Below are 16,111 nucleotides of genomic sequence, written 5' to 3' on the forward strand. Positions count from 1 at the left end.
TCAAGTGTGCATTGCTTCAAAAGCAAATTCCTCACTATGCACAGCTTCAGGGGGAGTTCTTCTATATCTTGCAATCAAATTCCTCAATATCAGTATTTACACTTCATATGTTTAGCCCCGTTGAAAACTTAACCTATATTGTCATCAATCACCAAAAAGGGGGAGATTGTAAGTGCATCTAGTGCCCCTTAGTGATTTTGGTGTATTGAAGACTTATAGGTTAAGGGACTAATGTGTTTATGAGTGTACACAGGTATATAAGTCTATGAGGAGTTTGATATTTACAGAGAAAGTCGACCCCTAAAAATGAAGTTCTTCGACTGAAGACTTTGGTATTTCTGAAGACTTTTTGAAGACTTTGAAAGTGAAGAAATTGGTGTGACCTTGAACACTTGGTATTCATTTGAGGAACATGAAGCGTGAAGACTTTTGTTTTCGTAGTTTCATTTTCTCTTTCTTGAGTCTTAGGAAACACCGTACTGTTAAAGGGGGTCGAGGAAATACAAAGGAAAAATTTCCATGTGATGCTCAACTCAAAATCCTACACCTACCAATCCCTTCGAGTGAAGCCATTGGAAATCTCATACAGTTCAGTCATATTCTTCAGTGACAGAGACGAAGTTCTTCTGGTCGCTGAGGAATTTGCTCTGACTAAGGAGTTAGGAATTCGCCAGTGCAGATTGCCTACACAGTGAGGAATATGATAGCCCTGAGGAATTTGATACTCAAATTTCCGACCGTTGTTGTGCTATGCGCCAGCTGTCCCAACATATCTACCCACCTAACGGTCATATCATTGAAGGGCATTTATGTCTTATCATGTCGGGCTGCTCCCTAGTCTATAAATAGCCGCCCCCTACAACCACTAGCTGGTTGGTTGCTCCGAGAGAAACTGACACTTGTCAATTGAGAGCATCCCATCCTCCGAGGACTTTGAGCGAAAATCATCAAGTGAGGAAAACCCAAACCCAAACACCTACAAACCCAAAGTGATTGAGCATCACTGAAGAGATTGATCCTGCGTGGATCCGACGCTTGTCACCTTTGAAGACTGTGCTTCTTCCAGACGGTTAGGCGTCATGGTCTAGAGCATCCAAGAGGAAATTGTGGATCGCTGAGTGACCGAGTTTGTGAAGGTTTGGAAGTCACCTGAAGACTTACCACGAGTGATTGGGCGAGGTCTGTGTGACCTTAGCTCAAGGAGAATACAGTGAGGACTGTGTGTCCGGGACTGTGTGTCCTCAGGTTTAAATACCTAGCTGCTCCAACCAGACGTACAACTGAGACAGCAGTTGGAACTGGTCTACCAAATCACTGTCTTCACCAAGCTTACTGGTTATATTTCCTCAACTCTTCCATTTCCTCATTACTGTGTTGTATGTTTGTTCATATCTGTGTTTGAAGACTTTGACTGAAGAATTTCTCAATTTCCTCAGTTCAATTTCCTCAGTCTGTTTGTCTTCATCTTGTGTTATCCTGTGATTACGCTTTCTTTACTCTGTGCTTGTTTTCATTTCATCATGATGACTATGCTTGTGTTCTGCTATGTATACTTTTGAGTACTTATTTCGCTGCAAGTAGTTCTTCGCTAAGGAATTTCCTCACCCACAAATTCATCAGTGAAGAATTCATAAAAATCGCCTATTCACCCCCCTCTAGTCGATATAACGCACTTTCACAAATAAATTGCCCATGCATTCAAATGCAATGTGATCAGTAGGATTCAAGATAAAAGCAACAGAGTATATATACAACAGAGCTATATTTATAAATGTATATAAAAATGGCAAAGAAAAATAAAAAATCAGAGGAAAAAATGATGGAGAACAGAAAATCCACCTTAAACCAAAAGAAACCAGAGAAAACTTATAAAAATAAAATAAAAACAGGGGAAACAGCTGTTTGGGTTTGGCCCCGTCGCCGTCGTCTTCTCCTCGCAGTGCCGGCCGAGCTACGGCGGTGACCCGGCCGCTGTTCTCCTCCCTACCACCGTCCTCTTCTCCTCGCTGCTCTACATCCGTCCTGTTCGCCACGCCACCGCTGCTCACCCTCCGCCTCAACTTAGTACTTGCTCCATTGCCGCCGTCTTCTCTCGGCCTAATAAATCTTACAACTTCTGGTGATTGATGCGATGGATGAGGAGAATTTGGTGGTTGCTGCTGATTTTGGTGCTTTGAGCATCCATTTCTTGGAGAAGACTCAAAATTTGGAGGAGATAGTTGACCAGGGCCACAAAGATTAGTTCCGGCACGCTACCTGTTCGATGAAATGCCCACAGCACCCCCAGCGACGTCTTGTTCACCTCTCTTCCCACAACACTACCTATTCGATGAAATGTCCTTTCGTTGTATGTTGCCTTCATACACACCTATATATTCTATTTCCTTCGTTGGAATAGCTCATTTTTGTAAAGGTTGTGTTCTTATCTAATAGAGAAACCATGTTCTAATATCTGTATTCCATATGCCTTCCCTACAGGTATGAAGGACAACATGACATGCTGTACTATTGCATCAGAGTGAACTAAAGATGCTCAACACACTGTATGTTGCCTTACTTTCCTGTCTAGTTCATGTTAGATTCGGATTCTCTTTCATTAACAGATGACTGCAATGGTAACTTCCAATAAAGAGCTGAAATGAATGACGGAAACTGTCAGGATTGAAGATATAGATGTATGCAGCATCCTGTTGTTTACCAGATTGTTCATGTTTTCAAGATTCTCATTTGATTGTCTATCTTTTCTGTCTACGTTTGTTTCAATTGCATCTGAATCCATACCTGCCTCTATATTCTGCAGGGCATGCAATACGAGATGATGGATCTTATGCATGTGAGCAATGAAATACAAGAAACTATCGGTAGAAACTACTACGTCCCAGATTACATTGATGATGAGGTACTGACTCAACTAGTTTTCCTTGCTGTTGGTAATTTTCCTGCACCTAGCTCCGTGTGGTAATTTTCCTGGAAGTCCTTTCACCGTGGTATTTTCCTATATCAGGAGATTTTCTACAAATACATAGACTTAGAATGAGTCATCAACTCATCCCGTGTGTCATACAGGAGGTAATAATATGTGTGGCATATGAGTGACTCGAGTCTAAAGCGGGAACCTAAGTTGGCCTCCGCTACGATAGTCCCTGGCTTCTCGCCAGAATTCAGATCACATGTCAACATGCATCCCTTGCTGTAGTGTTAGTGCACTGAAAGGCACGGAAGAGGAACTAGAAGAGGGTCGCTGGATGAGTGTCTGGTATGCCTGCCTCATGGTTGGTCTTGTTTGTGGAGAAGATTCCAAGCAAGAGAAAGCCAGCTTGATGAGCAGAGCTAAGCTATTCTCTTCTGTTGCTGTTGGTGTTGTCGGTCGCTGGTCCAGAATATCTTTCACCAGCATAGCTTGTTCCCCATTTGACAAACTACCGTCTAATAGATCCCTTGGATGCTTCCCCATAAGTAGCTCTAGCACAACCACACCAAAGCTATAGACATCACATTTCTCCGTGACAACAGATGTGTACGAGAGTTCTGCACATAATAAGACATTAGAGTTAGGTACAAATAGATAGAGATAAATGCTTCAGACGTGAGAAGGAAGGTTATACTAGTACATACCAGGAGCTATGTACCCATACGTCCCCGCTAGTGCACTCCAGTTTGATGAATCAGGCTTAAGAATCCTTGCTGTGCCGAAATCTGAGACGAAAGCCTTGAAGGTTGCATCAAGTAAGATGTTGTTACTCGTTATATCTCGATGGATTATAGGTGGACTGCATTCGTGGTGCAAATAAGATATTGCTTGAGCCACATCATTTACAACGACAATTCTCTTTTGCCAATCCAATTCCCTTGCTGTCTCCTCATTTTCCAACATCTGGTGGAGGCTTCCCTGCTGAATGTAGTCGTACACAAGAAATTTATACGCTGAATGGGAGCAGAATCCATACATTTTGACAATGCTTCGTTGGCGGATCTGTAATAAGATTTCCATTTCACTGCGAAACCTTCTTTCATCGTCCAACTCTTCTTCTGTCTGATGCAGCTTCTTCACAGCAACTAGCTGCCCGTCTTGGAGTTGTGCCTTGTAGACATTTCCGTATCCTCCCGCTCCAATGATGTAGTTATCATCAAAGTCTTCTGTTGCCCTTACAATATCGTCAAATGCTAATCTTCCATCGAAATTCCAAACAGAGAATAGGTCCCTTCCTTCAGTAGTAACAACTTCTTGTGGTTTTCTCTTGTTACGACTCAGCATTATTATGACAACAATTGCAGAAAAAATGCCAAAACCCACCACAAGAACAATTGGCAAAAGCAAACCAAGTATCTTCCGTTTGTGGTGATCGGCTGCAATTGGAGTTGAATCGCAAAGTTGGAGGCCAGAGATGTTGCCACACAAACCTTTATTGTGAAGAAACCAACTTGCTGAAGCATTTTGGAGTAGCCGTGTTGTTGGAACTGGTCCATCCAAGTCATTGTAGGACACATCAAGTGTTGAAAGGCTCACCATGCTTGCAAAGGTGGACGGAATGCTGCCACTAAACTGATTATGTGATAGATTCAGAAATTCTAGCATCTCCAAATTCCCAAGTTGCTGCGGCAATGCACCACCAAGATTATTGTTGCTCACATCTAACTTGATCTGCAGGCCTGCTAAATTTCCAATCACACCAGGCAAACTCCCATTGAATTTGTTGTTGTTAATCTTCAAGGACTCTAGTTTCATGCAGGCCCCCAGTCCCTCAGGTATTGATCCGCTCAGTCTATTCCTAGATATATCAAGGTATCCTAGATTTCTTAGCTTTTCTATCTGTGCAGGTATGGATCCAGATAATTGGTTCGATGACAGGTTGAGTTTATACAGATTTGCTAAACTACAGATTTCTGGTGGAATCTCACCGATGAGATGATTAGAATCGAGTGTTAGTTCTACTAGATTGGATAGTTTAGAAAGGATTGGTGGTATGGAACCCGTGATCATATTTTGTGCTAGATTTAGTTCTTTTAGTTGCGTACATGCACCTAGATTTGTTGAGATCTGCCCAAAGAGTCTATTTGACGCTAATCGCATTTGTATGAGTTGTGGATACACACCAAAATCTTGTGATATATCTCCTGTTAGTTGGTTCGACTCAAGGCGAAGTCGAACCAAACTTGTACATGTCTTTAAACTTCTTGGAATGGGGCCATCGAACATATTAGAAGATACACTGAGGTATTGAAGTCTACCACCTGAACATATATTTGCGGGTAAAGGTCCTAAAAGGGAGTTGATACCCAACCCAAGTTCAATAAGGCTGATGAGATATCCAAATTCTCGAGGAAGAGAACCTGATAATTTGTTGTCGAAGATTTGCATTTTTTGGATGCTTTGCAACTTCCCAAAAGTTCTTGGTATTGATCCCGAAATTTGGTTCTGAAACAAGCCTAAACTTTCAAGGTTCATCATATTGCCGATCTCTTGGGGAATGGAACCGGTTATCTGATTTACATAGAGGGATAGTGCTGCTAGCTTGGTTATATTTCCCAAGCTGCCAGGAATAGATCCAGATATTTGGTTTTCGGACAAGTCTAACTCTTGAAGATTCAGCAAGATGCCCAATTCTTTAGGTATTGGTCCTGTTATCTGATTTTCAAAGAGGGATAGTACTTCTAGGTTGGTTAAATTTCCTAGGCTGTTAGGAATAGAGCCAGATATTTGGTTGCTGGACAAGTCTAAAAACTGTAGATTCATCAAGATGCTCAACTCTAAAGGTATTGGGCCTGTGATTTGATTTGTATAGAGAACAAGTACATTGAGCATTGTGAGGTTCCCTAGTTCTGGGGGTACTGAACCTGTTATTTGATTTGTGTAGAGAGCAAGTTGTTGTAGCATACTGAGGTTGCCTAGTTCTGGGGGTATTGGACCTGTGATTTTATTTTCAAAGAGAAAAAGTTGGTTCATCTTAGTGAGATTGGTTATGGAAATTGGAATTGGACCTGAAATATCATTTGAGTGAAGCTGAAGAATTTGTAAATGGACTAGCCTTCCTAGTTCTTGGGGTATAGGCCCTGAAAGTTGATTACCAAACATGTACAAACCAATTAGCTGGGTCAGATTTCCAAGGGTTTTCGGTATCATGCCGCTTAAGGTGTTGTTGCTTAGCTGAAGAATTTGTAGGTTGACAAGCCTTCCAATCTCCTCAGGAATGGGACCTGATACCATGTTTTGGTGAATGGCAAGATCAGTTAACATTGTTAGGTTGCCTAGAGACGCAGGGATACGTCCTGTGAGTCTGTTAAATGACAGAACAAGCAGCTTGAGACTTTGCAAGCCACCAAACTCGTAGGGAATTTTCCCTGTGAGCTGGTTGTCGCGAAAGGTAAGAACCGAAAGTGCTGAGAGGGAGCTGATACTAACGGGTAGTGCACCGTGGAGACTGTTGTTACTTAGGTCAATATATGTGAGGAATGGAAGGGCCGAGAAGTTGAGCTCACCAAGCTGGCCATGGATGCCGGCATCCGGCAAGGAGATGTTGGTCACCACCCAGGGCATGCGGCGGCCGTGGTGAACAGCCGTGCACATGATGCCTGTCCAGTTGCAGGGGCTTGTGTGTTCCTTCCAAGAGCTCATCTGGAACGGTGGGCTTGCTATTGTGGCTTTCCAGTGGAGAAGGGCCATGCTTTGAGACCTCGTTGAGATCCCTCCATGGTACGCCGCCCGTGCTTCTTGCAAGATAAGAAGGCATGGCACCAACATTAGGCTGAGGTACTGCAATGGTGTTGGGGAAGATGGCATTTTGCTGCCCACTGTTTGCATGATGTGTTGCGGAGGTGATTCAATACACAGCGCAACTCAACTGATATTTAAATAGTGTTATGAGATCCTTCAGTGAACACACACGAGTTGAGTGGATGCTGATGCTGGATGACTATTCTTCAGTGTCGCCATCTCCTTTGGCAGCTGCTACGGGGCTGCCTGTTTTCCTTCTTTAGCGTCGCCATCTCTTCCTCTCCTTTTCTTTCCTCATTCATGTGGACAAATGACACAGGAATTATTCCTAGAAAACCCACGGCGTACGCCTACTCATCATATCTTTCCCAATTCTCCTCCGTCGACAACTTATGCACTGAATGGACTTGAGTTAACATTGCAGTATAGTTTTTATTTGATGGTATCTCCTGTGATTTGTTTGATAGAATTTCTTTTTTTATTTGCTGGTATCTCCTGTGATTTGTTTGATAGAATTTCTTTTTTTATTTGCTGGTATCTCCTGTGATTTGTTTGATAATATTTCTTTGTTTATTTGACAGTATCTTCTGTGACTTGTTTGATGGTATTTCTTTGGTCACTGCTCCAATTATGAAGAAACTGAAGTAGCCTATTTTCTAAAATGTTCCCTTTTTCGCTGTAACTTGTGGAATATCAAAGCCTGTACAATCAAGCAGCATCTCCAGCACACAAGCTGAAGCAAAAATCTTAGCTCAAGTGGGTTACTAGCGTTTTCTGTACGTCCGCGGACCCATGTACGTGTTGATTGCAACGACAAACTAGAACAGACTATTTAGCTCAAGGACTTGTGACTAGTGGCGCAACGCAACAAAAATTTACGTGGAAATCTATTCACCGGCGGTTGTGAAAATAAAGGTTTCAGTGTTGAATTGTGGTTTATACAAATCCTGGGCCCCAAGTCTTGTTGGAAGTCCTGTGTCCAAGGGAATATGAGGCAGTGGCTACAATTTGTGTTGAATTCAATGCCTGTACAACCGAGCAGCATCATGACCACACAAGCTGAAGAGAAAAATCCAAGCTCAAGTGGGTTACCGGCGTTTTCTGTACGTCTGCCTACATTCCAATATTCCCAGATATGCCGTTTGTAATTTCCCAGTAATCAAATGTGTGCAGATTATTACTATTTTAGGCAGGAATTTGGTACCTCATAGCAGTGCATAGAGATGTACAACGCAACATAGCTATACGGCTCCAATTGTTTATTTTGGAATGATGTGGAGTGATAAAAGGAGCTGTTGAATTTAGTGGTGAGTTGGTATCCACCTTTCTGATAGAGATCCTTGTTGGCTGTACCTGGGCTTTTCATAGCGTATCATCTCATGCCGTCCTCGCCAACCAATGCTTGAAACAGTAGTAGTAAATTATTTGTTGTTCCATGTGAATTTGTTATGAGTACGTACACGCATAGAACCTTGCCTGTCGACCAAACTTCTTGTGTAACACTCGACCGTTGTTGAAAGTAATATGTCTTAATTAGCTGCTAGATTTCCTGCAGAGAGAAGTAGGTAGGCACCTATTAGAACCAGGCTGGGTTGAGACGAGAGCTGCCTCACTCTGCTTGTGCACACACACCTGTCTGTCTACTGAAGAAAATCTTAGGCCACAACAGCAAACCAAGCATATGCATATGCATTCAGTATTTCCTTGTTTATTTGGTCATTCATTTGTAAGTGCTACATTTATGTCTTAAGCTACTTTATCTGATCCGCTCCTAGGGTTCCTCGCGTGCCTCCGCCGCCGTCGGCCGCCCTCCCCTCCCCTCCCGCGCCTCCGGCCGCCGGCCGCGTGCGCCGCGCCGCGCCCCACCTCCCTCCCTCCCCTTCCGGCCCGCCCTCCGCGTCGCCTCCCCGAGCGAGGCGACCGGGGGCCCATCTTCCCGGCCCCCAGCGCCTTCCCCTCCCCTTCCCCTCCTTCCGCCGCCGCCGGCCTGCGCCACCGGGCCCTGCCCGCGTGGTGTTGGCGGCGGCGGCGGCATTTCCATTCCCCGCGCGCGGTGCCATGGCTCCTCGGTTGACGGTGGTTCCGGCAGCGACGGCTGCTCCAGGCGGCGCAGCTCCGGGTGGCCTAGAGGCAGCGGCGCGGCCACTTGGCGGCGGGCTGGCGCAGTGGATCGTGGGGGCGCCCTCCCGGCCCAGATATGGGCCCTATCTGGGTCTAGGCGGGCCTGACCCGGTCTCGCCAGCATCGGCTCTGGTGGGGGCGGTGGTGGCGCGGCTCGTGCGGGGGGTTGTGGAGACGGCGGCATGTCTAGTGCAGCTCGGCGACGGGTGCTTCACGAGCCCCTTTTGGGCTCGGCCGGGCCTCGAGGGCCTGGTATGCTCCCCTTGCCGCGTCCGGTCGGTGACCGCCGATGGCGGTGGAGGTTGTCTCCTCCGGCGTGGCTGCTGTCGCTGCTGCTCCTCGTTCCCGGCTGCTCCCTCTCGTCCTCGTCGGTCTCGCTTCGATGACCATGGTGAGGCGGCGGTGATGATGGCAAGACCGTGGTGGCGCACGTTCGTGGGTGGCTTGTCTGGTGGAGCGCGTCGGACCGTTCGGGGTTGTGGGTGTTTGGCGGATGGGAGAAATCCGTGCCGGCTTGCCGGCACCGACGCGATGACGCTCGTGGGCGCCATCGTTCCTTCCTGAAGGGCATCGGGTCTTCCCCTTCCCCACGCCCCTCCGCGTATCGGGGGAAACCCTAGGACCTGTCCGGGCGGCAGCGTCGTCGTCGTCGTGTTCCTTCCTGAAGGTGCTGCTTGGTATGCGGAGGTTCGAGGTGCCTGGAGCGAGGTGGTACATCTCCGGTGGGCGCAACGCTTTCGGGTTATCATCGTTTTCGTCGATCCGACGTTGTTAACATTATTTTCTCTCTTCTTTCTCTTTTGTTTCTTTTAGGCATGCTTGTGCTGTTTGCCCCAGCATTGAACTCTTTATTGTATCGGGCGGTTGCTATATCTATATAGCGGGGCGAAAGCCTTTTTCTCATAAGCTACTTTATCTCTAAAATTGTTTCCCTTCTCGCTTTTCATAGAGCAAGATATGTCTTAAGCTACGTACGGTTATGTACATAGAACAAAATATTTAGATCAAGGACTCATGACTGGTGACACAATGCAACGACAAATTGTGTGGAAATTTCGCCACCGGCGGTGGTAAAAATAAAGGCTTCAATGTTTAATTGTGGTTAATAAAAATCCTGGACCCCAAGTCTTGTAGGAAGTCCTGTGTCCGAGGGAATAGGAGGTAGTACAACCGAGCCCGCATCTTCATCACAGAATCTGAAGTAAAGAAAAATCCAAGCTCAAGTGTGTTACCGGAGCTTTCTGTACATCTGCCGGCCCGCGTACGTGTTGGTTGCCGTGTAACATCCAATGCACAAATATTTCCAGGTATGCCCCTCTGTAATTTACGAGTAATCAAAACAGTGCAAATTATTACTATTGCTTCCATACTTTAGAGAATAACCAGAAGAACCCAACTATTTCACTTAGGTATCCCCATGCCAAAATTTTCAGTGTCTTAAGTTGCTACTGGATGACTATTCTTCAGTGTTTCCATCTTTCTCTACTGGAAGTTCCTTTGGCAGCTCTTGTTTGGATCCTAGCACATCCCTTTGGCAGCTGTTGCTGGGCTGTCTGTTTTCCATCTTCCTCTATTTTTCTTTTCTCATCCATGCTGAAAAATGAAACAGGATCTTTCCCAATTCTCATCGGCCTTCACTTTCTTCTAATGTGCAGAATGGGTTTGAGATAACACTTGCAGTGGAGTTTCCCTTTTTCTTTTCAGCTGGAACATAGAACAAAATATTTAGCTTAAGGACTCGTGGCTGGTGGCACAGCGTAAGGACAAGTTGTGGGAAAATTCCGTACTGGTGTCTGGTTGTAAAAATAAGGTTTCAGTGTTAAATTGTGGTTAACACATATGCTGAACCCCAAGTCTTGTTGGAAGTCATGTGTCAGAGGAAGCGATGAAGTGGCACTGTACAACCATACAAGTCTTGTTGGAAGTCATGTGGAATTCATATCCTGTACAGCAAGCAGAATCTTCACCACGCAAACTGAAGCAAAAATCCAAGCTCTACTTGGTCGACGCCTGGTGGCCCACGTACGTTGTCGACTGCTTGTAACATCTAACACGGCGATATTCCCAGGTATGCCCCTTTGTAATTTATGAGTTATCAAATGAGTGCAAATTAAATCCACTTGTCGACCTCTGATATTCCGTCGAAAATCTGAGAACACTAGTAGAAAAAGGGCCTATTGTCCCGGTTGGTAAGGGCCTTTTGTCCCGGTTTTTGAACGTCGAAAATCTCCGTGCTTGGTCGACGCTACGTACTATATACGTATGGAGAGGACTAGACACGCTAACTAGTAAGCAAATGAAGGAAACAGAAGATCGTCATGAACATATGCATACAAAGAGAAGTGATATCGACCACCTCTCCTTCTCCGAGAGATTGGTCGAACAACAAGTTCTCGTATATCTATCCGACACTACCGGCTACATATATACAATAATTATCTCTTACAATATAATCTCCTAATTAAATTGTAAGAATACAGGTCCACATAGTATTCTCCGTTTTCAGCGATCACGTGGTCAAGGAAGAATGCCGCCAATTCCTCTTGAATTGCTCGCATACGATCTAGTGCTAGGAGTTCATCCCGCATCCGAAAGATCTAATTTGAGGAAGGGGGTCAATACATATATATATGAATAAATGAAATTCAACACAAATGATGATAATAAAATAAAATTATGAATATTATTCCTTACGCACTTCATATTGTTCGTCAGAGTAGCCCCGCTCACAGGTCGTGTAGCGGATGGACTCGCAAATGTAGTATCCATAGTAATTATTCCCGGGTTCCTGCCACAACCACTTTACAAGAAATAGAGGTCAATCAAACTGATAAGCAAGCATGCTAAATGGTATTGATGAAACTAGCGCTTGAATCACTAGGAGATGCGCGGAACATGCTACTATAGTACTTACTTTCGGGTGTCTAAATTGCAGCTTCTTCGGCAGTCCCAGAGCTTTTTTGGTGAATTTTCTCCAAACCCTGCCAGACAAAGAAAACAATTACTTGATATCAGGAAATGAACAAAGTTGCTGATATGGTGGATAATGATCGATTTAACTTACTTCTCGAGCATTTGAGTCATGTCCGCATAGTCCTGGGGATCTTTTCGTCTCGAGTCTAAGACGGTTACTACTCCCTGCTCAAGCTTAATCTCTAGGAGAATATAGTGGAAGCTGCGCACGCATGCATAAGTCATCAATTACATTACTATAACCTGGACTAATAAGGGAAACCGAATATGCACAAGACAGTAACACTCACTTGAAGTTGTAAGGAAAGAGTATTATATCTTTGTTTTCATTTATTACCAACGATCGTAGCAAGTTGGCCTCAGTATTTTCGGCATGATATTTAGCCTCAGTTGCATCTATGAGATTTGTGTTAATGAACCCAAATATCACGGATTTGTCTTTTCTTCAATTCGGCGATCTTCAATCTGCATAATATAGTGAGGATAATTATAAATACATGCAATGAAAGAGCTGACCTATATAGAGAGACTTAATGACAGAAGTAGTACTACTTACAGACAGTAGCAAGTGATCATTGATTTATCGAGGGCCTTTTGATTGAAAAACTGGAAGAACTCCTCAAATGGAACATCCAACAGTTCAATTCCAACGAGGTCATGCTCCTGTTTAACTCTCAACGTCAAAGTATTCCTCCCCAGACTCTCTGCAGGTTTTCATGTACCAATCATGTAATCTTCGCATCATCGTTGTTAGAGATCTTTCATCTTTGACGAGAAGCTTCCCGTAATGGTATTTGTGTTCGTCCACCTCCAAGATATCATAATGTACATCGTCGGGCAGGTAATCTCCAAGATTGCTATAACCGGGCACAATCCTCGGATCATTAGCGACGATGTCGCTAGACACCTTGAGCGGGGGGCACGATTGGTTCGCTTGTTCGCCGAGCTGGGCAATTTTTTTCCCAGCTCGTCGTTCTTTTAACCTTTGATCACTGACAGTACTTCCCGACCGCTTCGCTTCGGCAAATGTCTTTGCAAGAATGCGCTCATAGTTGCCTCTCGGCGGAGACTTTGGTGGTTTTGTCAGGGCAGCCCGAGTGCGCTTCGCTTTCACCGGATCTACCTTCTCCTCCGAAGGTGGATGTTTATTTGCTTTCACCCCTTCAAAGAAGTTCATCACTTCGGCTCGCACAATCTTCGTGGTTTCCTCCTCGGTCCTCTCGTATGGTAACTTCTCTAGAGTCTTCAGAGAAGGACCGAATCTGTATTGCCTCCCGCCTCTGGCTGTACTGCTAGACGCCAGCAGAGCAGACGGAGCGGCTGCGGCTGTCTTCTTTCCTTGCTTACGAGGCGGAGGAGAAGGACTACGACGCGTCGGAGCAGCCGGAGCGGCGGCGGGTCTCTTCCGCCCTTGCTGACGAGGCGAAGAAGGAGGAGGCTGGCTGCTCTGGCGCGCTGGCGCAGGCGGAGAAGGAGGCGGAGTGCCGCCACGCGCCGGAGAAGGAGGCTGAGTGCCCTGATCACTCGCCAGAGGAGGAGGCGGAGTGCCGCCATGCGCCGGAGAAGGAGGCTGAGTGTCCTGATCACTCGCCGGAGGAGGAGGCGGAGTGCCCTTACTCGCCGGAGGCGTCCAGTCGGAAGGTTGATGAGCTCCTTCCGCCATAGGCATGGAGTCTTCAGAGCAGAACCCAGCCGAGTCTCCCCTTCACCGGTAGGGTGGTCAAGCTCGAGGTCCTCAAATCCGTCTGTTATTTCATCCACCATCACCCTAGCATATCCTTCTGGAATCGGCCGGCAGTGATAGGTTGCGCCAGGTTCAGTAGGTAAAACAGAGCCAACAGCCGCCTTGACTTTGAATTTCATCCATTGCGTCATAAGGTGGCAATGTTGAGACTCCGTGATAGCATCCACGGGGTAGCTAGCAGGAGCCGTCAAGACATGCTCGGGCTGAAGCAGCTCGGTGGAAGCCACGCTGCTTCTCCGCTGAGATGGCGGGGTAGCTTCGGGGGTAGTTTCGGCATGTCGATTGCCGTCTCGTTCCTCTAGCGCTTGAACCCTTTCGTGCAGCTTCTGAATTTGGGTCTGCTCCACTTTTTTCCTCCTCTCCTGGCTTTTGTAACCGCCTGCGTCCGGAAAACCAGCCTTCCATGGAACGGAGCCTGGCGTGCCTCGTGTCTGTCCAGGGTGCTCAGGATTCCCGAGGCCCATTGTGAGCTCGTCGTTCTCTCTGTCTGGAACAAACGTCCCTTACTACGCTGCATCGATATAGTGCTGAAGCCTCTTGACTGGTATTCTCAAAAGCTCGTCCGTCCAAATGCACCTCCTTGATACAGGGTCCAATTTTCCGCCAGCCCCGAAGAACCAAGCCCGGCAACGGTCTGGTCAGTTCATTGTCTATGGTTCGATCCCTTTATCAAGCAGATCATTCTCAGCCTTGGCCCACTTAGGCCGGGCTTTGAGGTAGCCACCTGACCCCGTGCGATGGTGAAGCTTCTTCTTCGCAGCATTCTTCTTGTTTGTCGCTGACATCTTCTTACTCTTTTCCGATGTCTTGTGGGCCACAAATGTGGGCCAGTGATCTCTGATCTTCTCATACCGGCCGATGAATTCTGGTGTCTCTTCTTTGTCGACAAACGTTTTCAGCTCATTCTTCCACCTCCTGAATAGGTCTGCCATCTTCTTAAGAGCATGAGACTTGATTAATTGCTCTTTAACTGGCTTCTCCGGATCCTCCTCTGGCGGTAGGGTGAAATTTGCCTTCAGCTCAGTCCAAAGATCATCTTTCTGCATATCATTGACATAAGACACCTCAGGGTCTTCCTTCTTAGGCTTATACCATTGGTGGATGCTGATCGGGATCTTGTCCCTAACAAGAACCCCGCACTAAGCAGCAAATGCTTCCTTTGTCCGGATGGGTTCAATCGGTTGGCCGTCGCGCGCGATTGCTGTGATCTCAAACCTTTCATCCGAGCGCAACTTTCTCTTCGGGCCTCGTCTCTTTACCGAAGTTGTGCTCGATCCGGAGGGCTAGAAAAAAGAAGAAAGACGAGAGTTAATTAATATGTGTACATACCAAAACAATGAATGCATCAATTAGCTAGTCAGCACAGGCTTAACTAATATATTTACCTGGCCGGACTCTGTTCGGTCACCGGAGCCGTCACCATGGGCTCCTTCTTGCACCAGCATTGGGTCACCGGAGCCATCATAATCATGTCTTTCCTCCTCCACTCTTCGATCACCGTAGACTGATTCTTCACCATGTTCTTCTAGACCATCATTGTCGTTAAGATACGACAAGATATCACCTCCGGCTAAGATTATGTCCCCCAACACCTCTTCTACTTCCTCGTCTCGTCCGTGCTCCATTGTTTCTGCAAATATTACAACATGGCAATTATTACACAAACATGACAACAGGTGGCTATATTAGTGCAAACGTAGATCTAGCTTATTCCGGGTTTGGGGTGGCCTCGGCAACGCTTCAAGGGTAGGGGCGCGGCGGGAGGGGGTAGGAGACCGACATCGTTTTTTCTAGGGTTTGGGTGTCCTCGAGAGTTTTGGTCGAGCTAGAGGGCCGGGGGGGTGCTCCCGTGGTATAAGTTATCACGGTCGAGAGGGGGTATATATATCGACCGCCCATCATGTTGAAGTTATTTTGGAATGGAGTTCCCGATAAAAATTAAGAAGAGGAAGTAGAAGATAAAAAAAGAGGAGAAGAAGAAAAAAAGGAGAAGAAGAAGGAATAGAGGAGAAGAAGAAAAAATAGAGAGTCTATTTTTTCTTCTTCTCCTCTATTCCTTCTTCTTCTCCTCTTATTTTTCTTCTTAATCCTCTTATTAGTTCATTCCTTCTTCCTTTCTTCCTAGCTAGATATATAAAACTTTTCTAAAAAATGTTATCGGGGAGGGGGTATCGACCTCCCCTCATGTTGAAATTATCGGGGAGGGGGTATATCGACCCCCACCCCCCTCATCATGCATATATAGCTACCACATACATATATACATTGAAAAAAAATTACATATATACAACAAAAACATTAATACACATATGAACAAAAAAATACATATATGAACAAAAACATGTTGTGAACAAAAAAAATGTAATAAATCTAATAAGAAATTAATCTAATAAAAAACATGCTCTGAACTTACATATAGCCACATACATACAAATATACATTATATATATATGAACAAAAAATTAATCTAATAAAAAATAAAAACAGAGCCGGACCTGCGCGGCGGCTCACAGCGGGGGCGTCTGGCGATGGCGACGGTGGGGGAGGCGAGGGTGCCGGCG

At 45.7% G+C, this 16,111-nt stretch overlaps 1 protein-coding gene and 1 long non-coding RNA gene across 2 annotated transcripts; one reads left to right on the plus strand and one right to left on the minus strand.

Moving 5' to 3' along the window:
* The first annotated feature begins 1,921 nt into the window (after positions 1-1,921).
* On the plus strand, positions 1,922-2,890 carry LOC123179773 (uncharacterized). The gene is made up of 3 exons (XR_006490588.1): positions 1,922-2,347; positions 2,479-2,543; positions 2,801-2,890. It is a non-coding gene; the product is annotated as an uncharacterized lncRNA (long non-coding RNA).
* A 13-nt stretch (positions 2,891-2,903) lies between these two features.
* On the minus strand, positions 2,904-6,835 carry LOC123179769 (probable leucine-rich repeat receptor-like protein kinase At1g35710). Its single transcript, XM_044591644.1, has 2 exons — positions 3,616-6,835; positions 2,904-3,528 (listed from the first exon to the last, which is right to left on the minus strand). Exons 1-2 carry the CDS (start codon positions 6,797-6,799, stop codon positions 3,167-3,169), a joined length of 3,546 nt encoding a protein of 1,181 aa, XP_044447579.1. The 5' UTR covers positions 6,800-6,835; the 3' UTR covers positions 2,904-3,166.
* Between the last annotated feature and the right edge of the window lie 9,276 nt (positions 6,836-16,111).

Source organism: Triticum aestivum, chromosome 1D, assembly GCF_018294505.1.
Source record: "Triticum aestivum cultivar Chinese Spring chromosome 1D, IWGSC CS RefSeq v2.1, whole genome shotgun sequence".
Taxonomy (NCBI): domain Eukaryota; kingdom Viridiplantae; phylum Streptophyta; class Magnoliopsida; order Poales; family Poaceae; genus Triticum; species Triticum aestivum.

What these genes read in the sequence shown, in the direction of transcription:
- LOC123179769 (XM_044591644.1), bottom strand. Translation starts at nt 6,799, where the DNA reads ATGCAAACAGTGGGCAGCAAAATGCCATCTTCCCCAACACCATTGCAG. An exon ending in GTATGGGTACATAGCTCCTG is followed by an intron (nt 3,529 to 3,615) that starts GTATGTACTAGT and finishes TATTATGTGCAG; the next exon opens with AACTCTCGTACACATCTGTT.